Source organism: Aquila chrysaetos, chromosome 3, assembly GCF_900496995.4.
Source record: "Aquila chrysaetos chrysaetos chromosome 3, bAquChr1.4, whole genome shotgun sequence".
Classification (NCBI taxonomy): Eukaryota; Metazoa; Chordata; class Aves; order Accipitriformes; family Accipitridae; genus Aquila; species Aquila chrysaetos.
This window is the reverse complement of record NC_044006.1, coordinates 58,616,976-58,633,693: the sequence shown is the minus strand read 5'-3', so window position 1 is coordinate 58,633,693 and position 16,718 is coordinate 58,616,976. Positions and strand designations below refer to the sequence as shown.

Here is a 16,718-nt window from a genome sequence, read left to right as displayed (position 1 = left end):
GTGGGAAGCCCACGCTGGAGCAGGCTCTGGGCAGGACCTGTGGACCCATGGAGAGAGGAGCCCACGCTGGAGCAGGTTTGCTGGCAGGACTTGAGACCCCACAGGGGACCCACACTGGAGCAGTCTGTGCCTGAGGGACTGCACCCTGTGGATTGGACCCATGCTGGAGCAGTTCATGAAGAACTGCAGCCTGTGGGAAGGACCCATGTTGGAGAAGTTCGAGAACTGTCTCCCATGGGAGGGACCCCATGCTGGAGCAGGAGAAGAGTGTGAGGAGTCCTGCCCCTAAGGAAGAAGGAGCGGCAGAGACAACTTGTGATGAACTGACCGCAACCCCCATTCCCTGTCCCCCTGCACCGCTGCAGGTGGGTAGGTAGAGAACTCAGGAGTGAAGCTGTGCCCGGGAAGAAGTGAGAGGTGGGGGGAAGGTGTTTTAAGATTTGGTTTTATTTCTCATTATCCTACTCTGATTTGATTGGTAATAAATTAAATTAATTTTCCCCATGTCGAGTCTGTTCCACCTGTGACGGTAGCCAGTGAGTAATCTCCCTGTCCTTGTCTTGACCCACAGAGTCTTTCGTTATATTTTCTCTCCCCTGTCCAGCTGAGGAGGGGAGTAGTAGAGTGGCTTTGGTGGGCACCTGGCATCCAGCCAGAGTTAACCCATCACATAAGTACACTTTAAATTGGGATGCAAATTATTTAGACTGAACCATTCTTTATGAAATGCTACTGGATATTTTATTACTTAACCAAACCTGCAGAAGAGGAGAGCACTCTTAATTATGGCACAATATGAGGAATGGTGCATTGCAGTTAAGGTTTGTTTGTCATATTGGTGATGGCATGTCCCCTAATTTCCAAAAGGCAGAATTTCTTAAATATGGTGACTATCCTTGAGATGTAAATTGTGAAGGAGTGGAGGTTCTCCTGTTGTTTGCAATTGAGTATTGTTCTGTGAAAGGAAATTCTGTGTTTTGCTGCAGCCCTTGGACTTTCACAAAGTAAGCATGCCTTTACAGCATGCATTTACTTACAAAAGTAGCAGTTTTGATCTGTTGTATAGCATCAGATTTTTTACATAGACCTCTTTAGGGAACATTACCATTCTGACCATCCAAAGTTCTCCTACTCATGTTCTTTTTTTAATCATGAGATAAACTGTGTGCCTGGATTCATTATTTTGTTAAAACACACACATGTGAATGCAAAAACCCAAAATACTTCAATTTTTACTATTTACTAGGTAATTCACATTGGAAATCTGGATTGCAACAGCTCCATAAAGAAAATAATGTCAACAGAGAATCTGGGTAGTAAGTTAGTAACTTCTAGTGTGTGTGTGTGGCAGGGGGGAGGGGTTAACTATGCTGGTCTTGACTGGATGTCTACCAGTATCAGCAATATGTCGCTGTCTTGGGCTTTTTCTTTATTGTCCTTGTTTGGAAGATTTGCCCAGTAATGAGAAAGTGAGTGTAGGAAGAATGAGACTGACATTAATGGTACATTTTCAAGTGGCCATAAATTATGGGAAGGACAAGCTGTACATATGAGAAAAGCAAAGGCTAACTTTGATTTTTAATTAGCCCAGACTTTGTGGTTATATTTGGGAATTTGACAGGCAGATTCGATGTTTATATGTTAAGCAGTTTAAGTAGTATTGCCCTTATTTTTAATTACACATATACTATTTCATGATAATTAACAATTTTAAAATTTGGGTTTCTTTTGGAAGTGAATTGCTTGAGGTTGCCATCACAGATCTGTGTTTATGAATTTGTGAAAACTTCTCAGATTTCCTCCACCCCTAACGTGTTATTACATGACAACTTGGACTGTTGGAAAACAGAACTGAAAATTTAGTTTGGCATGGGCCATGTACATGATATTTTCCAGGCAGCCCATTTAGGGTCCTAAATGCATATTGTTTCTGTTGCAGGCATATTCTGGTGGGACAGTAGATTTTTTTTTTTTCTTTCCTTTTCTTTTTCCCCCTTCATAGCCAAAATTCACACCTGCCTTGAGCCATGTCAAAACATCTGTTAGGTTGTAGGCTAGATACCGTTCTCTATTTTTGTTGTCTACCAAAGAGAACTTGTATATTGAAACCAAATTTCCCAGTTTTGGTATTCTGATTAGCAGAACTTTATCATCTTTGGACATCTTGTCCACTTGGAGAAGGGTGCTGGATTTTTCCTTTGGGTTTTAACATACTGGTAGACCTAACTTGATGAGCCATACTTAGTATAGAAAAAAATATTTGAATACCTCTGGTGGAGACAATTGCTCTCTAATTGTGCAGTATGTTTGTGCATTTTGGGCATACAGAGTACCTCCTGCATTCGAGTTAAAAATTAAGATTAGAATATCCAGGCTGTTTTAGGGAATTACTGATTACTGGCAGAACAAGATAGCACTGCCAGTGAAAGAATTTAGTTGCATTTGATGTGGAAGGAAGAATGTTATTTAGACATTAACTGTGGTGTTGAAATACTTCTGATGGAAACAGTTGAAACTATATTATGGAGGAAGGCAAGGGACAAAAAAACCCAACTGATTTTGGATAAGCTATTCAAGGTGAATGAAGGTAGAAGAAACAGGTTGCCAGCAACAGACCAAGGTAAAAAAAAAACCAAAAAAACACCAAAAAAACCCAAATTCAAAAGTTATTGAGATAAGGTCTCTATCTTATGATGCCAGGAAGCAAGACAGAAAAGCTGGACAAAGGACAGAAGAGGCAGAAGAGGACAGCACTGCAGAGCAGTCAGTCATCAGGATTAGCTGTGTAGTAATATCTTGTTCATGATGACACAGTCTGTGAGACTGAGGATGGTTTAGTGTATTGAATGTTTTTTAATACCATATGTTAATGTTTTCAAAATACCTGTAACATGCCATGTGATACTGAAGTGGATTAAAGAAGAGTATACAGTCCAATCTATAACAGCCCAATGCTGTTAAATATTTGACACTTGCTTAGTCTGCTTAGTATTTCATGAGACAAATAATAACCTTGCAAGGAAAAACACTCCTTACTAATAAAGACTAATCATATGCTTTAATGTATCTGCATGCCTTTGGGCTCATCTTCTCTGGTGAATTTAGCAGCATGCCCAAAGATTTTTAATGTATCAAGTAATTATGAAAAAAGTTGCCACCTGCAGTCTGTTGAGAACTTACTACCCTATGCGCTTATTTATTGAAGTTTTTGGAAGTTATAAAATTCTTTTCCTAAAGAATCCATTGACCTATGTACTCTAGAAGATTTGCAATTTCATGTTCTCTATCAAATGGAAATACTTTTCAAACTGCATTTAAAAATCCAAATAGAGTGGTGTTTTGAGAGAGAATTAAACGAAAAACATTTATTCTTTTTCTTTGGGAATTTGTCTCCACATTAATGTATCACAGGCCAAACCTAATTATCTATTCAACCTATAGTTTATTTGATCTGCATGCCTGAGTGTCCTACAATCAAATTTACTGAAGAGCTTCTCACTTTTTTTCTGCATTAAAACAATTGCCGTGAAGCAGCTAACAATTAAAAAATAAATGAGTTAACACTTTCTGCTAAGTGCTACCATTTAAGTTGTAATATGCAATTAAAAACTACATTTTAATTTCTGTTCAATTACATTAACTTAAATAGTAATTTTAGTGCTATATTTGTGAACCATTTAATTGTGACATTTTTCCTCTGGCTTGCATGATGGAAAAGTAGATTTTATTTTGAGAATGCGGAAGAAATAACCTTTTTTCCCCCTGTGGTTTGCTGTAATAACAAACAGAAAAAGACAAAATTAGCTGGGTTTTGTGTAAATATGATGGAACAATTTAATTTCAAAAGCCATAAAAATGTCATAATTTGAATTATTTCTCATGTTTTTGAAAATGATCTACTTCATAGGAGGAATATTCAGGTTGCTTTATGGTAGTGTAGGTAGGTACTTGAAACATATTTGGTCCTGTTAATGGCTATAGGTTAAAGAAAGCTTCGTATTAAGTCTAGAATCAAAGCCTAGTAGAACCTGAAGTGTGAAAACATTAATTGTAGAGCAGTGACCTTTTTCAGGTGTGTATTGCTAGAGACAGAAGCTTTTTACTACTTTTTGGCTTTAGCTCCTTTTTTTAAAAAGAAAATGGTATTTGAATTGATGCATTGCAAATAACTAGTTAACGTATTTTTATGTCAATACTAGAAGGAATTTGCTATGGAACAAACTCCATATTAGAATGGATTTTTTTCTCTTCCCCTCTGAACCCAAGTCCCTCCAGGTCTTTTTAGCATACTGAAAATCACTCAGAAGCATTCTCTAACTTCCAGCCTAAACTTATGGTAAATTAACACCTGAGCGCTCATGTTCCACTTCTGTGATGTGTTAGTCTGTTACGTTCATGTAACTGGGTGTAGGGGTGTGAACAGGATCAGAAAACCATTCTGGATTATACAGAACAAAACCTGGCCTAAAAAGCATGTTTGTTTGGGTTTGTATTTCTAAAGCTAGATCCTCCGTGTCTCTGGAAGGACATTATTTCATCCATTTGGTAGTATCTTCTGCTTTTTTGATCTCTGAATAACACTGGAAGTTTATAGTCACCCTTCTGCCAGTAAACCTGGCTCTTTTTATGTCTCTTCCAGTTGATGAGGTTCCAGCTTATGTATAAATGGAAAGGATCATGCGCTTTATTTAATGCTATCCCATTTGTATTAGCAGATTCATAAAGTTCTTAGTTATGCGAATCTTTGCCAAGAAACAGAATGTTAAAATACCGTTGTTTTTTTTTTCTGGTGTCCAATCTTGTTTTGTGAAAATTTGTATTTTAGGGCTGGAATGAACCTTAAAATAACTAGTTGTGTTTCCTCCTGTTAAAGAAGTTCAGGTATTGCAGTGACCTGTGCCTTGAACCTCATTTTGTTGAGGACACAGAAGCTTTGCTACCAAGAAGGGTTCTTAGTATCATTTAATTAGACCATTGCTGGAGAGGTCATCGCAGAACAGTCTTTCTCATAACTCAGTATCTTCCATACAGCAGTGTCAACATGACTGGTGGATCTGCCTAAGAAAAGAGGAAGAGTATAATGTAAGAAAAAATATACTTTTTTCTCCTGGGATTTTCAAAGTTTGATGTGAGCGGGCTAGCAGGAGAAGGATAGCAATAAATTACGTGATGAATATGTACTGAGAGATGTACTAGGAAAACTAGCTCCTGAAATGTCATCCCTCGTACCTCTGAAAACAAAACTCAAATTTGCTAGAAGTGCAACAGCAGATTATAGGAGGCTGTTCCTCTGTGTATATGTTGTGACTGCACGGAGGAGTTGTGGGATTTTGGATGCATTTCTACACTGACTTTGATGGATACCTTTTTTTTTTTTTCCCCTCAAGCCACGTAGAATTTTAAGAAGTGTAATTTTGAAAAATCTTTTATCTTTGTTAAATGATTTCCTAACCTATAAATTACTTATACCTTCACCCAAATTTAACTGTTTTAACAGGACTTTGTGATTCAGGATACAAGAACGTGATTCAGCATGTAAGAATAGGCACAAATGCGAGTGTCCCTCTGAACATCAGGAAACACTTTTTTTACTGTGAAAGTGACTGAGCACTGGCTCAGGTTGCCCAGTGAGGTTGTGGAGTATCGCTCCTTGGAGATACATATTCAAAAGCTGTCTGGTCATGGTCCTCAGCAGCTGGCTGTAGGTGGCCCTGCTTGAGCAAAGTGTTGGACCAGATGACCTCCAGAGGTCCCTTCCAACCTCAACCATTCTGTGATTCTGTACTGTTAAGTGGTATGCATTTACTCATTGACTTTAACTCCATTCTCAAAGAGTGCAAGGGTAATGTCAGTTTTAATTGACTAAAAGAAAGTATTCTGAGAGAAACATCTTATTAATCAAATAGAAGTTATGTCTTTCCTGATCAAGGAAAACTGAAATAGAAATGATTCTTCAAAACACCTCTCATTAAAGAAAGCCGGGGGTAGGAAGTTCATTAGTTAGCTTAGGCTTCTGATACTATTTGAGGACTGTGTAGGGAGTAATTATTCTGTAACTTTAAATGAGGACATTTGCACTCTAATAACTTAGTTCTCAGTTTTGTGTCCTTTTCATATATGCTCATTTTATCTGTGTTTTATGGAATTGTCATTTTTATCTGTGATCTCTTCAAAATTTGTGATCACGAAAGGGCTTCAGTATTTCAGTGAAGGCAATCAATACATGCTGCCTTTATAAGAGGTGACAATAACATCTTTAGAATGTAGACATCCATGGAAGATTTTCTTTTTTTATAAGCTAGTCAAAAAAAGAAAAAATGTGAATAAATTTTTCACAAGTGCCTAAATCACTGAGGGAGTAACTTTTGATTAGAAGTCAATAACTTTTACCTAAAATTATCATTGGTTAGTGTAGGAAATCCAACCGATTTGTTTTGTTTTTCCCAATAGAGAACAATTTTTTTATTTATTTCTTGTGGAGGTAGATTTGCAGACTACTGTATTGCTAGCAGAGCTTTACTTTAAATCTGCTATTTGTGCTGTTGTAACCAACAACAGCAATCGTAGGTGCTGGTGATCTTCTACTCCTGTAGTTCTGAAGAGAGATCACCGAAGAATTCTTCCCCCAAACCCCTCGTAAAAACAAACATGGATGTTGTAATTTGTTATTTCATAGTTCTTTGGTGGGTTTACTGTGGCTGGCTGCCAGGTGCCCACCCAGCTGCTCCCTCACTCCCTCTCCTCAACAGGACTGGAGGAGAAAATAAGGTGAAAAAGCTTGTAGGTCAAGGTAAAGGCATGGAGATCAAGTAATCAATCACTGTCACAGACAAAACAGACTCGACTTGGGGAAAATTCATTTATCGCTAGTTAAAGTAGAGCTGGATGGTGAGAAACAAAGACAAAACCTAAAACACCTTCATCCCACTCCCCTTGAAGTTGAAGGCTTAACTTTACACCTTCTTTCCCAGTTCCTCTCCCTCCTCCCTGGTCCCAGTGGTGCGGAGGGGATGGGGGATGGGGTGTTTGGTCAGACTGTAACAGTTCCTCACTGCTGTTCCTTCCTTCTCATGCTTTTCCCTGCTCTAGTGTGGGACCTCCACAGGCTGCAGTCCTTCAGGATAAACCTGCTCTAGTGTGGGGTCCTCCACAGACTGCATTGGGGATATCTACTCCAACATGGTCTCTTCCGCAGGCTGCCAGGGAATCTCTGCTCCGGTGCCTGGAGCACCTTCTCCCCCTCCTTCTCTGACCTTGGTGTCTGCAGGGCTCTTTCTCACACTTTCCCTCATTCCTCACGCTGCTGTGCAGCCTTTTGCCCTTTCTTAAATATGTTTCCCCAGAAGTGCCACCAGCTTGGCTGATGGGCTCAGCTGTGTCCTAGAGTGGGTCTGCTGGAGTCAGCTGGAGCTGGCTGTGTCCAACACAGGGCAGCCCCTCACCTCCTTCCAGGGAGGCCACCCCTGCTACCAAAATCTTGCCCACAGACACCTGACTAAAAATTCTCACTTTTCCTGTGCTATTTCTAAAGATTTTTTTTAATAAAATACTGAAGTGTTTTCATTCTTTTTACCTCCCCTGTTTTTCCAGGTGATGTAGCTTTAACCAGATGATTGTTCATATCAATGACTAGTCATTAACAAGTCATTAGTTTAGAGCAATTTCAGCTCTATTGACAAGAAAACATTTTTATTAAAGTAATTTAGAGATTTTTTTTTGAGGTGTTCTTGTTCTGCAAAACCTGAAAATTACTGCTCAGCATTGCTTTCTTCTACAGATTCTTTATGAAGAACTGGAGCATTTTCATGGCTCTGAATTCTCGAAGTAGGAATAAATAATGAGTAGGAAAGGGGGGGAAAGATCAGCTCTGAATGGCTTTGTGTAATTTGGGGATTTACATGAAAAAAGGTGGAAAATAGACACAGAGAAAATCTGTAGAAATTACTCAAGGGTTGGAAGTGATATCTACTGATACTTGGAGAGTGACCTTTTAACTTAGCAGGTGCCTTCATGGGAGAAAATACTTGTTATTAAAGGGATTGCTCAGTCTGGGAGGAAGACACAGAAAGGCCAATAGCTAGAAGTGAAAGCCAGAGACGTTGGAATGAATCTAGTATAATAGCAATCATCTTGTGAGCATGTGTCTCATGCAGTGCTTCATTTTTAAGTCACTGTTTGCCACCTTTTCTGTCAGATGACCGATTACTACTGTTATTCAAGTGTCTGCAACTTTCTGAATATTGTCATAACTTAAAAAAATTGTCTTACTGCTTCATGTAGCTGGTTCTTAACTTGATTTATATTTACTTATCAACCTCCTCCCCTGCTTTTTGTCTGTCTGCTAGAACACAAATTTTTCAGTGTTAAGGTATGGCTTATTGTAAGTCTAGGAATAGCCTGGCAGCACCATGTAATACTGCCAAAGGTGGTGGTGGGAGAATCTATTATTCACTCAGGCTTCCTGCTGAGGTTAAGTAAGTGATATATATATATATAGGCACATATAGAAGCACAGCTTAGGAATGAGAAAGCTGAATAATAATTCCTTTTTGACCTGCATTAGCTGTGAAATGTACTTGTAAATACAGATTTTAGTTGATGTTTCTGAATAGATGGCAACTGGTTTTGCTTTCCCTAGAACCTGGGGCAGCTGTTACATTCATGTTACACATTTACAGAACGTACTTGCATTTTGGTTTCTAATATGCTTAAACTCTCAAAGTAAACTTAGATTTTTATTTTTTGTTTTTAATGTTTGAAAATCATCTATTAATATGCAGTTAGGATGGGTTGACAGGCTGCTTGAAGTTTTAAAAAAATTTTGTCAAAAATTGTGAATAGTCAATATGGTAGCCAGTGGAAGAATCTCAAATATACCCATTTTACTGGAATTAAGCTATTCATGTCTCAGGCTGAAAAGTGAAGATAGCTGCTTAATTGGGGGAAAAAAGCTTCAGAAAGGGAAAGGCTTATGCAAAAGAGCATAAGATTTGCAAGTCAAATGCAAATCCAAAATAAGATAAGCCCAAGAACAAAAAATTATTAATAATTATTACTTTTTTCTAAATAAAATAGATGAAGGAACACTGCCAAGGATTTTGTTAAAGTAGTGGATGATCAAAATATAAAGCAGTTTCAAGAAGATGCTAAGGCTAAAAGTCCTTTTCACCCATGTTTACTACAAAGGAGTTTAGGGAATTTTTGACATCATGTATTGAAGGCAAATGGGGAGGGAGGGAGTGTTTTAGATTGAAGCATTCATCTGAAGTTGATAAATAAAAAATTGCTTGGAACAATGATCTTTACCATTAGTTGACTTAAAAAGAACTCTAATATTAAATCCATTTAATATTGCTGTTAATATTTTAGCAATTACTTAAATGAGCCTTGAAATGAGAGATGGAATTAGGATACCAATTTTTGAGCTTCATTGAGGATTCTAGGAAGTATGGACTGGTTAGCATGAATTCCATACTGGGTAATTCCTTGAAATTATGAAATGAATGATAGTATTAGGTGTGCAAATTTTAAAATAGTAGTAAAAAGTCAGTGCGAATTTAAAGAAAAGTTATGCCTTATTATTAGAGCTTTACAATGTACTTGGATTTGATAAAGCTTTTGACATGTTCTGTCAGCAAGACTTCTTAGAGAGACAAAGTAATGATAAGATGAAAGGGAGGATCTTTAATGTTTAGTCAAAGAACAGAAAACAGATACGTTTTTGTTATTGCAAAGTTTCACTAGAGGAGTTTCATGTCTATCTGCAAGTATCTGTTCAGTACTGGAAACGGTCTATAGTGTGGTTAATTGCAAGGGGTGATGCAGAATTATTCAGGGCAGTACTAATTGAAATGTTTGTGAAATCCCCATTCTGAAACAGCCAAGTTCCAGAAAAATCTCTCCTGAGGTGTCCTGTCTTTTCCTATGGACTCTCCTACTGCATAAAAATTGTCTTCAACTGTATGCTTAGAAATTAAAGAAACCACACTGCTTACTGGTAGTGTTGGTGTTTGTTGTTGGTTTGGGTTTTTTGTTTTTTTGTTTTTTGTTTTTTTTTTTTTTCTTTCTCCCTCCTATATTATGTATAGAGCTGTAGAGCAGGGCAGAAATATATTGGACAGAGAAATGGAAAGGTAGCAGGGTATGGTGAGAAGTGAGAAATTGAATGTGTGTAGAAAGCCAGCTTATAATGTTGATTAAGAGCAAAAATGGGATGCGGAGGGTGGACAACTTCATCATTGGCTTTATAACAGAAATGGATGGATTCAACCTCACGCTTAGGAAATCCCAAATTCATGTTAGGGGCAGCTGTGAGGGAAAGAATCTCTCTGTCCTGAAACATTTGCTGCTGCATGTGGTTGAAGACCTCATCCTGAGGCAGATGAAACTTCATGCTTCTGTTCTTAGGTTCTCACCCTTCTCCAAGAGCTGTTGTCTACTTATGTTATGTAAATTGTTTAACATTTTAATGCTTTTAATGCTGAAGGCATTCCTGTGTGAGGAATACTATAGACAAAAATGATTATGGATAGGTTATTATCTTGACAAGCTTACGTTATAAGTGAAGATAATTAGTTGTATCTTCATATTTACATGTAGTTGCTTTGAAAAATTCTAAAATTAATCTCTAATGTTCTTTTAGACCTATGTAATATATTGTTGAAGATTAAATTAAGTTACTGGGACCAGAGGATATGCAACCTAGAGTTCAAAGGAAATTTAAGGATTAAATAATTTGATTAACTGTTTATTTTCTTGGGTGCCTGAGGACTGAAATGGCAAATGTGTCATTCTATTTATTTATTAAGTTGTCAGTGGAATTCAGGGACCTTTACAGGCCTGTACATCTGACATCTCTTTAGGGAAAACTACCAAAAACTGAAATAAAGAATACAATTAGTGAACCAGGTAAATATGACCTGCATGGAGTCCTGAATATTGCTTCGGTAAAGGGAAGTCCTGCCTTAAACCTTCTGGGCTTCATAGAAGGATTAACAAATATGCAGGGAGAAGGTAATCTGATTGATAAAGTCTGCTTGATTTTCCAGAAGGGTTTAACAAGGCTTGTAAGGAAAGAAAGCAGTCATGGGATAAGAGGAAGGATATTTTCCCAGGTAAATAATTAGTTAAAAGATGGGAAATGGAGAGTAGGAATAAATAGCTCTTTCAGATGAGCCTTGAGGTGAGAGAGTTTATCAACGGTAGCGTTATTTGGAATAGTGAAGATGAGAAGAGACACTGAAGAACTGCAGAGTGATCTTATGAGTTTGCTTGAGCAATAAAATGACAGAAAAATTCTCCAGTATGTAAATACAAAGTGATGCAAAAGTTAATATAGTGGATGACTGTCCTAACTTCATGCACAAGATGATGAACTCTGAGCTGCTAGTGATACTTGAGGAGTGAGATCTTAGGAATTACCAGTGCTGGCTTCACTGAAAACATCAGCTTAGGATCATTCCAAAAACCAATGTGAATGTTAGAAATTGTTAAGAAAGGAATAGAGAGCAAAACAGAAGAATCCTTATTCCACTGGATAAACTTATGATTAATCCTGCTGTGTGCAGTTTGGTACCTCATTTCAAAGACGTTCATTATAATGGAATTGCAGGTGGTTTAGAAAAAGGCATCGTGGGCAGTATTATGCATAAAATGGCTTTTACATGAGAGACCAGCTGAGTAGATTAGGACTCTTTAGCCAGGAAGAGACAACTTATAGGGGAATATTATAGAGGAGATTTTGAACAAAGTTGTAAGTGACATGGAGGTCAGTGGACATAGACTATTTGCTGGTTCTTCACTCAAGGCCAAGAGCTAGATGTCATCAAAGCTAGCAGGAGCCAGGTTCAAAACAGACAAAATAAGGTGGTTCCTTATATAATGGGTAGCAGATGTGTGCAACTCCTCATGAAGATGATGTTGCAAATCCAGAATGTTTACATAGTTTCAGGGGAGATTGGAAGAAACATTGAAAAGCAGATTCATTCAGAGTTACTAAATAGATAAAATATATCAGCCTAGAGAAATTCCTTGAGCTGAAAATAGTTGGAGTCTGGGAAAATATTAGGGGAAGTATAAGTAACCTATACGCTTGCCTTCCTTTTGCTCTTGGTATCTGCATATGGTCCCTGTTCTTTCAGAGCAGAGTGGGGCTGGAAACGACGAATGATAAACACAATCTTTCTTGTTATCACAAAGTATGTAGTAAAGTTTTCTGCAGCTGCACTCCCTGAGCACAAATGATGAGCTTACTGGCCTACCTTGACCATTGCTCTGTAACAGCATAGCTGTCTTTGGTTTTGTTGGCTCACTTAATAAAAACGGTACTAGTGGAAGTTGGATTTGAGTAAGAGCTTTGAAGGAGCAAAGGGTTATATGAACATTTGGCTTTGAATATGAGTTCAGATCATTAATACCCTTTAGCAGAACTTTAGAGCTTCACAAGAGATCTTTAGAACTGTAGCATATCCTTAGTGTTCAGCAACAGCTGGATCACAATGCCAGATGTGTATTAGACTTGATAAAACAAGACTGACTTCAGACTTCTTATAGTTAAAGCAAGACATTTTAAGAATATAGAAGAATATTGGAAGAAAAATAAGACATTATGGGAAAGAAATTAAATCAGGAAAATTTCTACATTCTGTTCCTACAGTTACTGGATAGAAACATCGCCTTCTTGTAGGTTAAATGTTTCGTCATTTGTGTAACTCTGGGATTTTACTAGGACCCTTGTTCTACAAATTTTTGCACAGGTATTTTTAAATAGATGCTGCCTCACAGTTTAGTTGCAAGGTCATGGACTAGACATGCTCAAATCAGTGAATCACCAAAATTAGATGAAGCATAGCACAAAGTCCTAGCTAGATTGAAAACATTAGCTGAACTTCCATACAACAGTGATTTTAATTCAATCTACAGTATATTGATGACAGGAAGAAACGGTCTAAAGCTAAAATTTAATCTAAAAAATCCAATTAACTCATATTGTCAAGTCAGTATAAATAACTTTAAAAGTTTCTTTACAAACTCTCAAACAATAGCCACTTCCCAATTTTATCAATAAAAGGGTATATAGTTTTATACTTATTAATGTTAACAGGTCTAAACAAGTCAGACTGTTTTCTTGAAAACAAATGCTTTGTTGTCTAAAAATTTTCTTTTAATGTAATTGAAAATAGAGTTGCTCATATTAAAAAAAAAAAAATCCTAATAGCGTACAGCTCTGTCATGCTGAAAGAGGTGGTATGGAATTGCCAAGTGCAGATGCACATGTAAGAGTGATGCTAAACAATAAACCACATTGATATTTCATTTCTGTAGAAGGTGCATAGTGGTTTGGGTGAACTAATCCTTCAATATTGCCAGCTATGTATAATAAAACATGTTAAAGGATTATTATTTATGGGAATGCTATGAATTTTTTTATATCTAACACTTGTAACTTATTTTCATTTTAAAGACTGTAGACCATAACTCTGTACTTTTAATTTTGTATTCAGTATGGGGAGTTAATCCCAGAATGGGGCTTTTTTGATGCAAAATCTGAATGCTTGTGTAGTAACAACAGCTGTCTCCTCACCATGTGGTGTCTTCCATTGCTTTACTGAAGAGATGAATTTTGGCCCAGTGTTTCAGTAATATTGGACACACATGGTTTTAGGTGACAAAGCAGTATGTTTATGCATTTATTTGACTCTCACAGTTACAGTTGGCTACAGATTAGAATGGGGAGAATACATTCACACCATGACCACCCTCATAGCTGCTTGTAGTAGTTGGATCACAGTAGGCGCTGTTGCATCTAAAGACACAATTAACTGTTGCTGAGGAACTGCAAATTCACAGAAGCTCTTTTACAGCTTTAGCAGTTGAAGGTGGATTTTCTAAAAGCTTTTTCAAAGATTTTTCAAATTTATAAATGTTTTAGATCATCACATTCTAAAATTATTGTCAGCTTGAAATAAGATTAACAAGTTGATATTTTAACGTAGCTAATGAATTCTTGTGCTGTGAATTAGCTATGTAATTAGCTACAGATCTACAGAATGATTGTAGTTTTGTCCATTATTTAGGAAGATAACCTTATGAGTTCTCTAATATTTACAAATTGTTAGTAAACTTGTGAGCACCTAGGAAAGTCAAAGCTTACTGAAAAAGTCTGAAAATAAAACTTACCAGAAAGCTTCCGATGCGTACATCACTGAAAAGATGATCTTGATTTCTGTGTGTAATTGCTTAGATATGCTTTGGATATGGTAAGAGAGAATAGCTGTGAATTTACTATTAAGAAAAAAAAAAACCAAACCAAACCAAACAAACCAACAACAAAAAAAACCCTCCAAAACACCAACAAAATGTCACAAAGTTTTAATACAAATTAAATAAAAAAATTACAGTAAACTGCTTATTAGGGCTAATTTTGAGGTATGAAATTTGACTAATTTTTGAAAAAAGGCTTTTAACCAAAAATCTTAGAAGAATTCATCATTTAAATTAGTGATGAAAATTTTTATAAGTAGAACATTAAGTACTCCAAATCTTCCCTTCTAAAAATCTCTGAGAAATATTTTAGTACAAAATATATATATATATGGAGTACAATATAACAAATAAATAGAGTATATTAACTTGTTTACTACAATAGAATTAATAAGGTGTTATGTGGAGATTTTCTATGCATTTATCGTTTCTTCTGTAGGCCAGAGTGTAATTGTATGATAATGCATGTAATGTATGTGCGAGATCTCTCACATACACACACACACACACACACACACACACACGATTTAAGTGTCTTGCATTTGAGTCATCATAGACAATTCATTTTATACTTGTATTAAAAACTATCCGAATATGAACGTCTGAGGCTTTCAGCATGGAATAAAGGACTACGTGGATCCAAAGTAGGACGATTGATGAAATCCTTGCTACTATTGGCTATTATTTACTGTCTTTTAAGTGGCAGGTTGTATTTATGCCAATTTATCTGCTTCAGGGAACACTCTTGATAGCAGAACAAAGTGAATAAAAGTAGTTTGCTTTGCAAATGAATGCAAATGGTGGAGCCTTTCGGGAAGCCCTTTAACAGGAGCAATGCACTTTGATTATGAGTGAAGCTGCCATTTGGACATGGTGAAAAGAGCACGCTTGAACCATTGATTGGGGGAGACAGTAAAAAGTCAGGAAGGGCCCCGTTAAGCTTGCGGTGCGGCAGGCGGATGTCAGTGTGGTTAGAGCACAGTGGGAGAATGACAGGCAGGATTAGTGTCAGGGAGAAGCTTTGCTGTAGTTGTGGAGATGGTCCCTGGGGTCACTCACCTCTGACTGTTGTTCTGTGCTGATGGCTCTGTAATGCAAACTGCTTGATAGGTGCCTGTTCATTATCGGAAATGGTGATTAGAAGAGGTATGTCATAAAGAATTCCTTAAAAATAAATAAAATGGCAAACTACTGATGGTAACAAACGTTTGGCTCTGCGGTCGCTGCCAAAGATGCTGTAAATGTCAGAGACGGTCACTGCGTCTTGCCTTCTGAGGCAAGCGTGACTTCATGCCTTAAACTGCTGTACTTGTGTGTTCCTTGCTCTGTTCACCTCTATTTGGCCGTTATGAAGACAGTTATTTTTAACAGATTGTCTTATGTAGTCAGAGCAAAACATTTTTATATCTTTTGGTTATTGGGTGATAGAAGCATCCGGTTTGGTTTTGTGGCATAACCGTGTTTGGGGCAGGGGCGGGGGGGGGGGCATGTGTGTTTGTTTAAGAGTCTTAATTGAGTATCAGAATCAACAGATTTCATTCCTGAATCATCCCAGAATGCTAAAACATAGGATGATTACAGTGAGAAGAAGCTAAAATGACTGTTCTGTTTTATTTAGAGGCTTTTTTAAAATGTAAGAACAAGGATATTTTCTTTGTCTCTGCTGAAAAATCTTACATGTGCAATTAAATAAATGGCTAAAATTTTGCATCTAAAGCTGTGATTTAATCTTCCATAAAAGTATTGTTGCCTTTTACCTTTACTGCATTTTATAGTGTTATGTACATTGTATAAATGTTGATAGAAATTAAATGTGTTAGTGTGTACAATATACAAAATGCATTTTTTGAGTTTTAAGGATTTTTTTTATATCTTACTGTTGGTCTGTTGTTTCCATGCATTTTCAGCAACAGCACAGGGAGATGGTAGCCAGCTACTTGAAACTATCTCTCTCTCTCCCTCTCTCTCTCCCCCCTCTCTCTCTCTCTCCCCCCCCCCCCCCCCCTCTCTCTCTCTCTTACACCATTTGATTAATTTGTTTCAAGGTCTTTTCAGTATATTACCTCACAAAAATATGTCCAATATCCTAGTGTAATGAATGTTTTACAAATGTTTTACAGGCACCTGAATGGACAGAGGAGGACCTCAGCCAGCTGACAAGAAGTATGGTTAAGTTCCCAGGGGGGACCCCAGGTCGATGGGAAAAGATTGCTCACGAATTGGGTCGATCAGTGGCAGATGTGAGTTCACTCAGATTTGCATTGTATAGAGAATGACAAACCAGAACAAGACAGGCAGTGTAGAAGGCAAACGTATATGGGGGCCGACATTGTCTTTTGAGAGGGACTACAATCCTTTTAGGACCTGGAAGTGAACCATTAACTAACTATGCTAGAAGCAGATGTCAGCCAGTTTCTCCCTCCACAATTAACAGCTGTAACTGATCAGCTGGACGG

General features: G+C 37.4%; 1 protein-coding gene across 1 annotated transcript in view; it reads left to right on the top strand.

Moving 5' to 3' along the window:
- DNAJC1 (DnaJ heat shock protein family (Hsp40) member C1) overlaps window positions 1–16,718 on the top strand; it is a 114,386-nt gene that overhangs the window by 82,376 nt on the left and 15,292 nt on the right. The window contains exon 9 of the mRNA XM_030009927.2: window positions 16,383–16,502. Coding sequence (XP_029865787.1) covers window positions 16,383–16,502 — 120 coding nt within the window. The remainder of the gene's footprint in view (window positions 1–16,382; window positions 16,503–16,718) is intronic.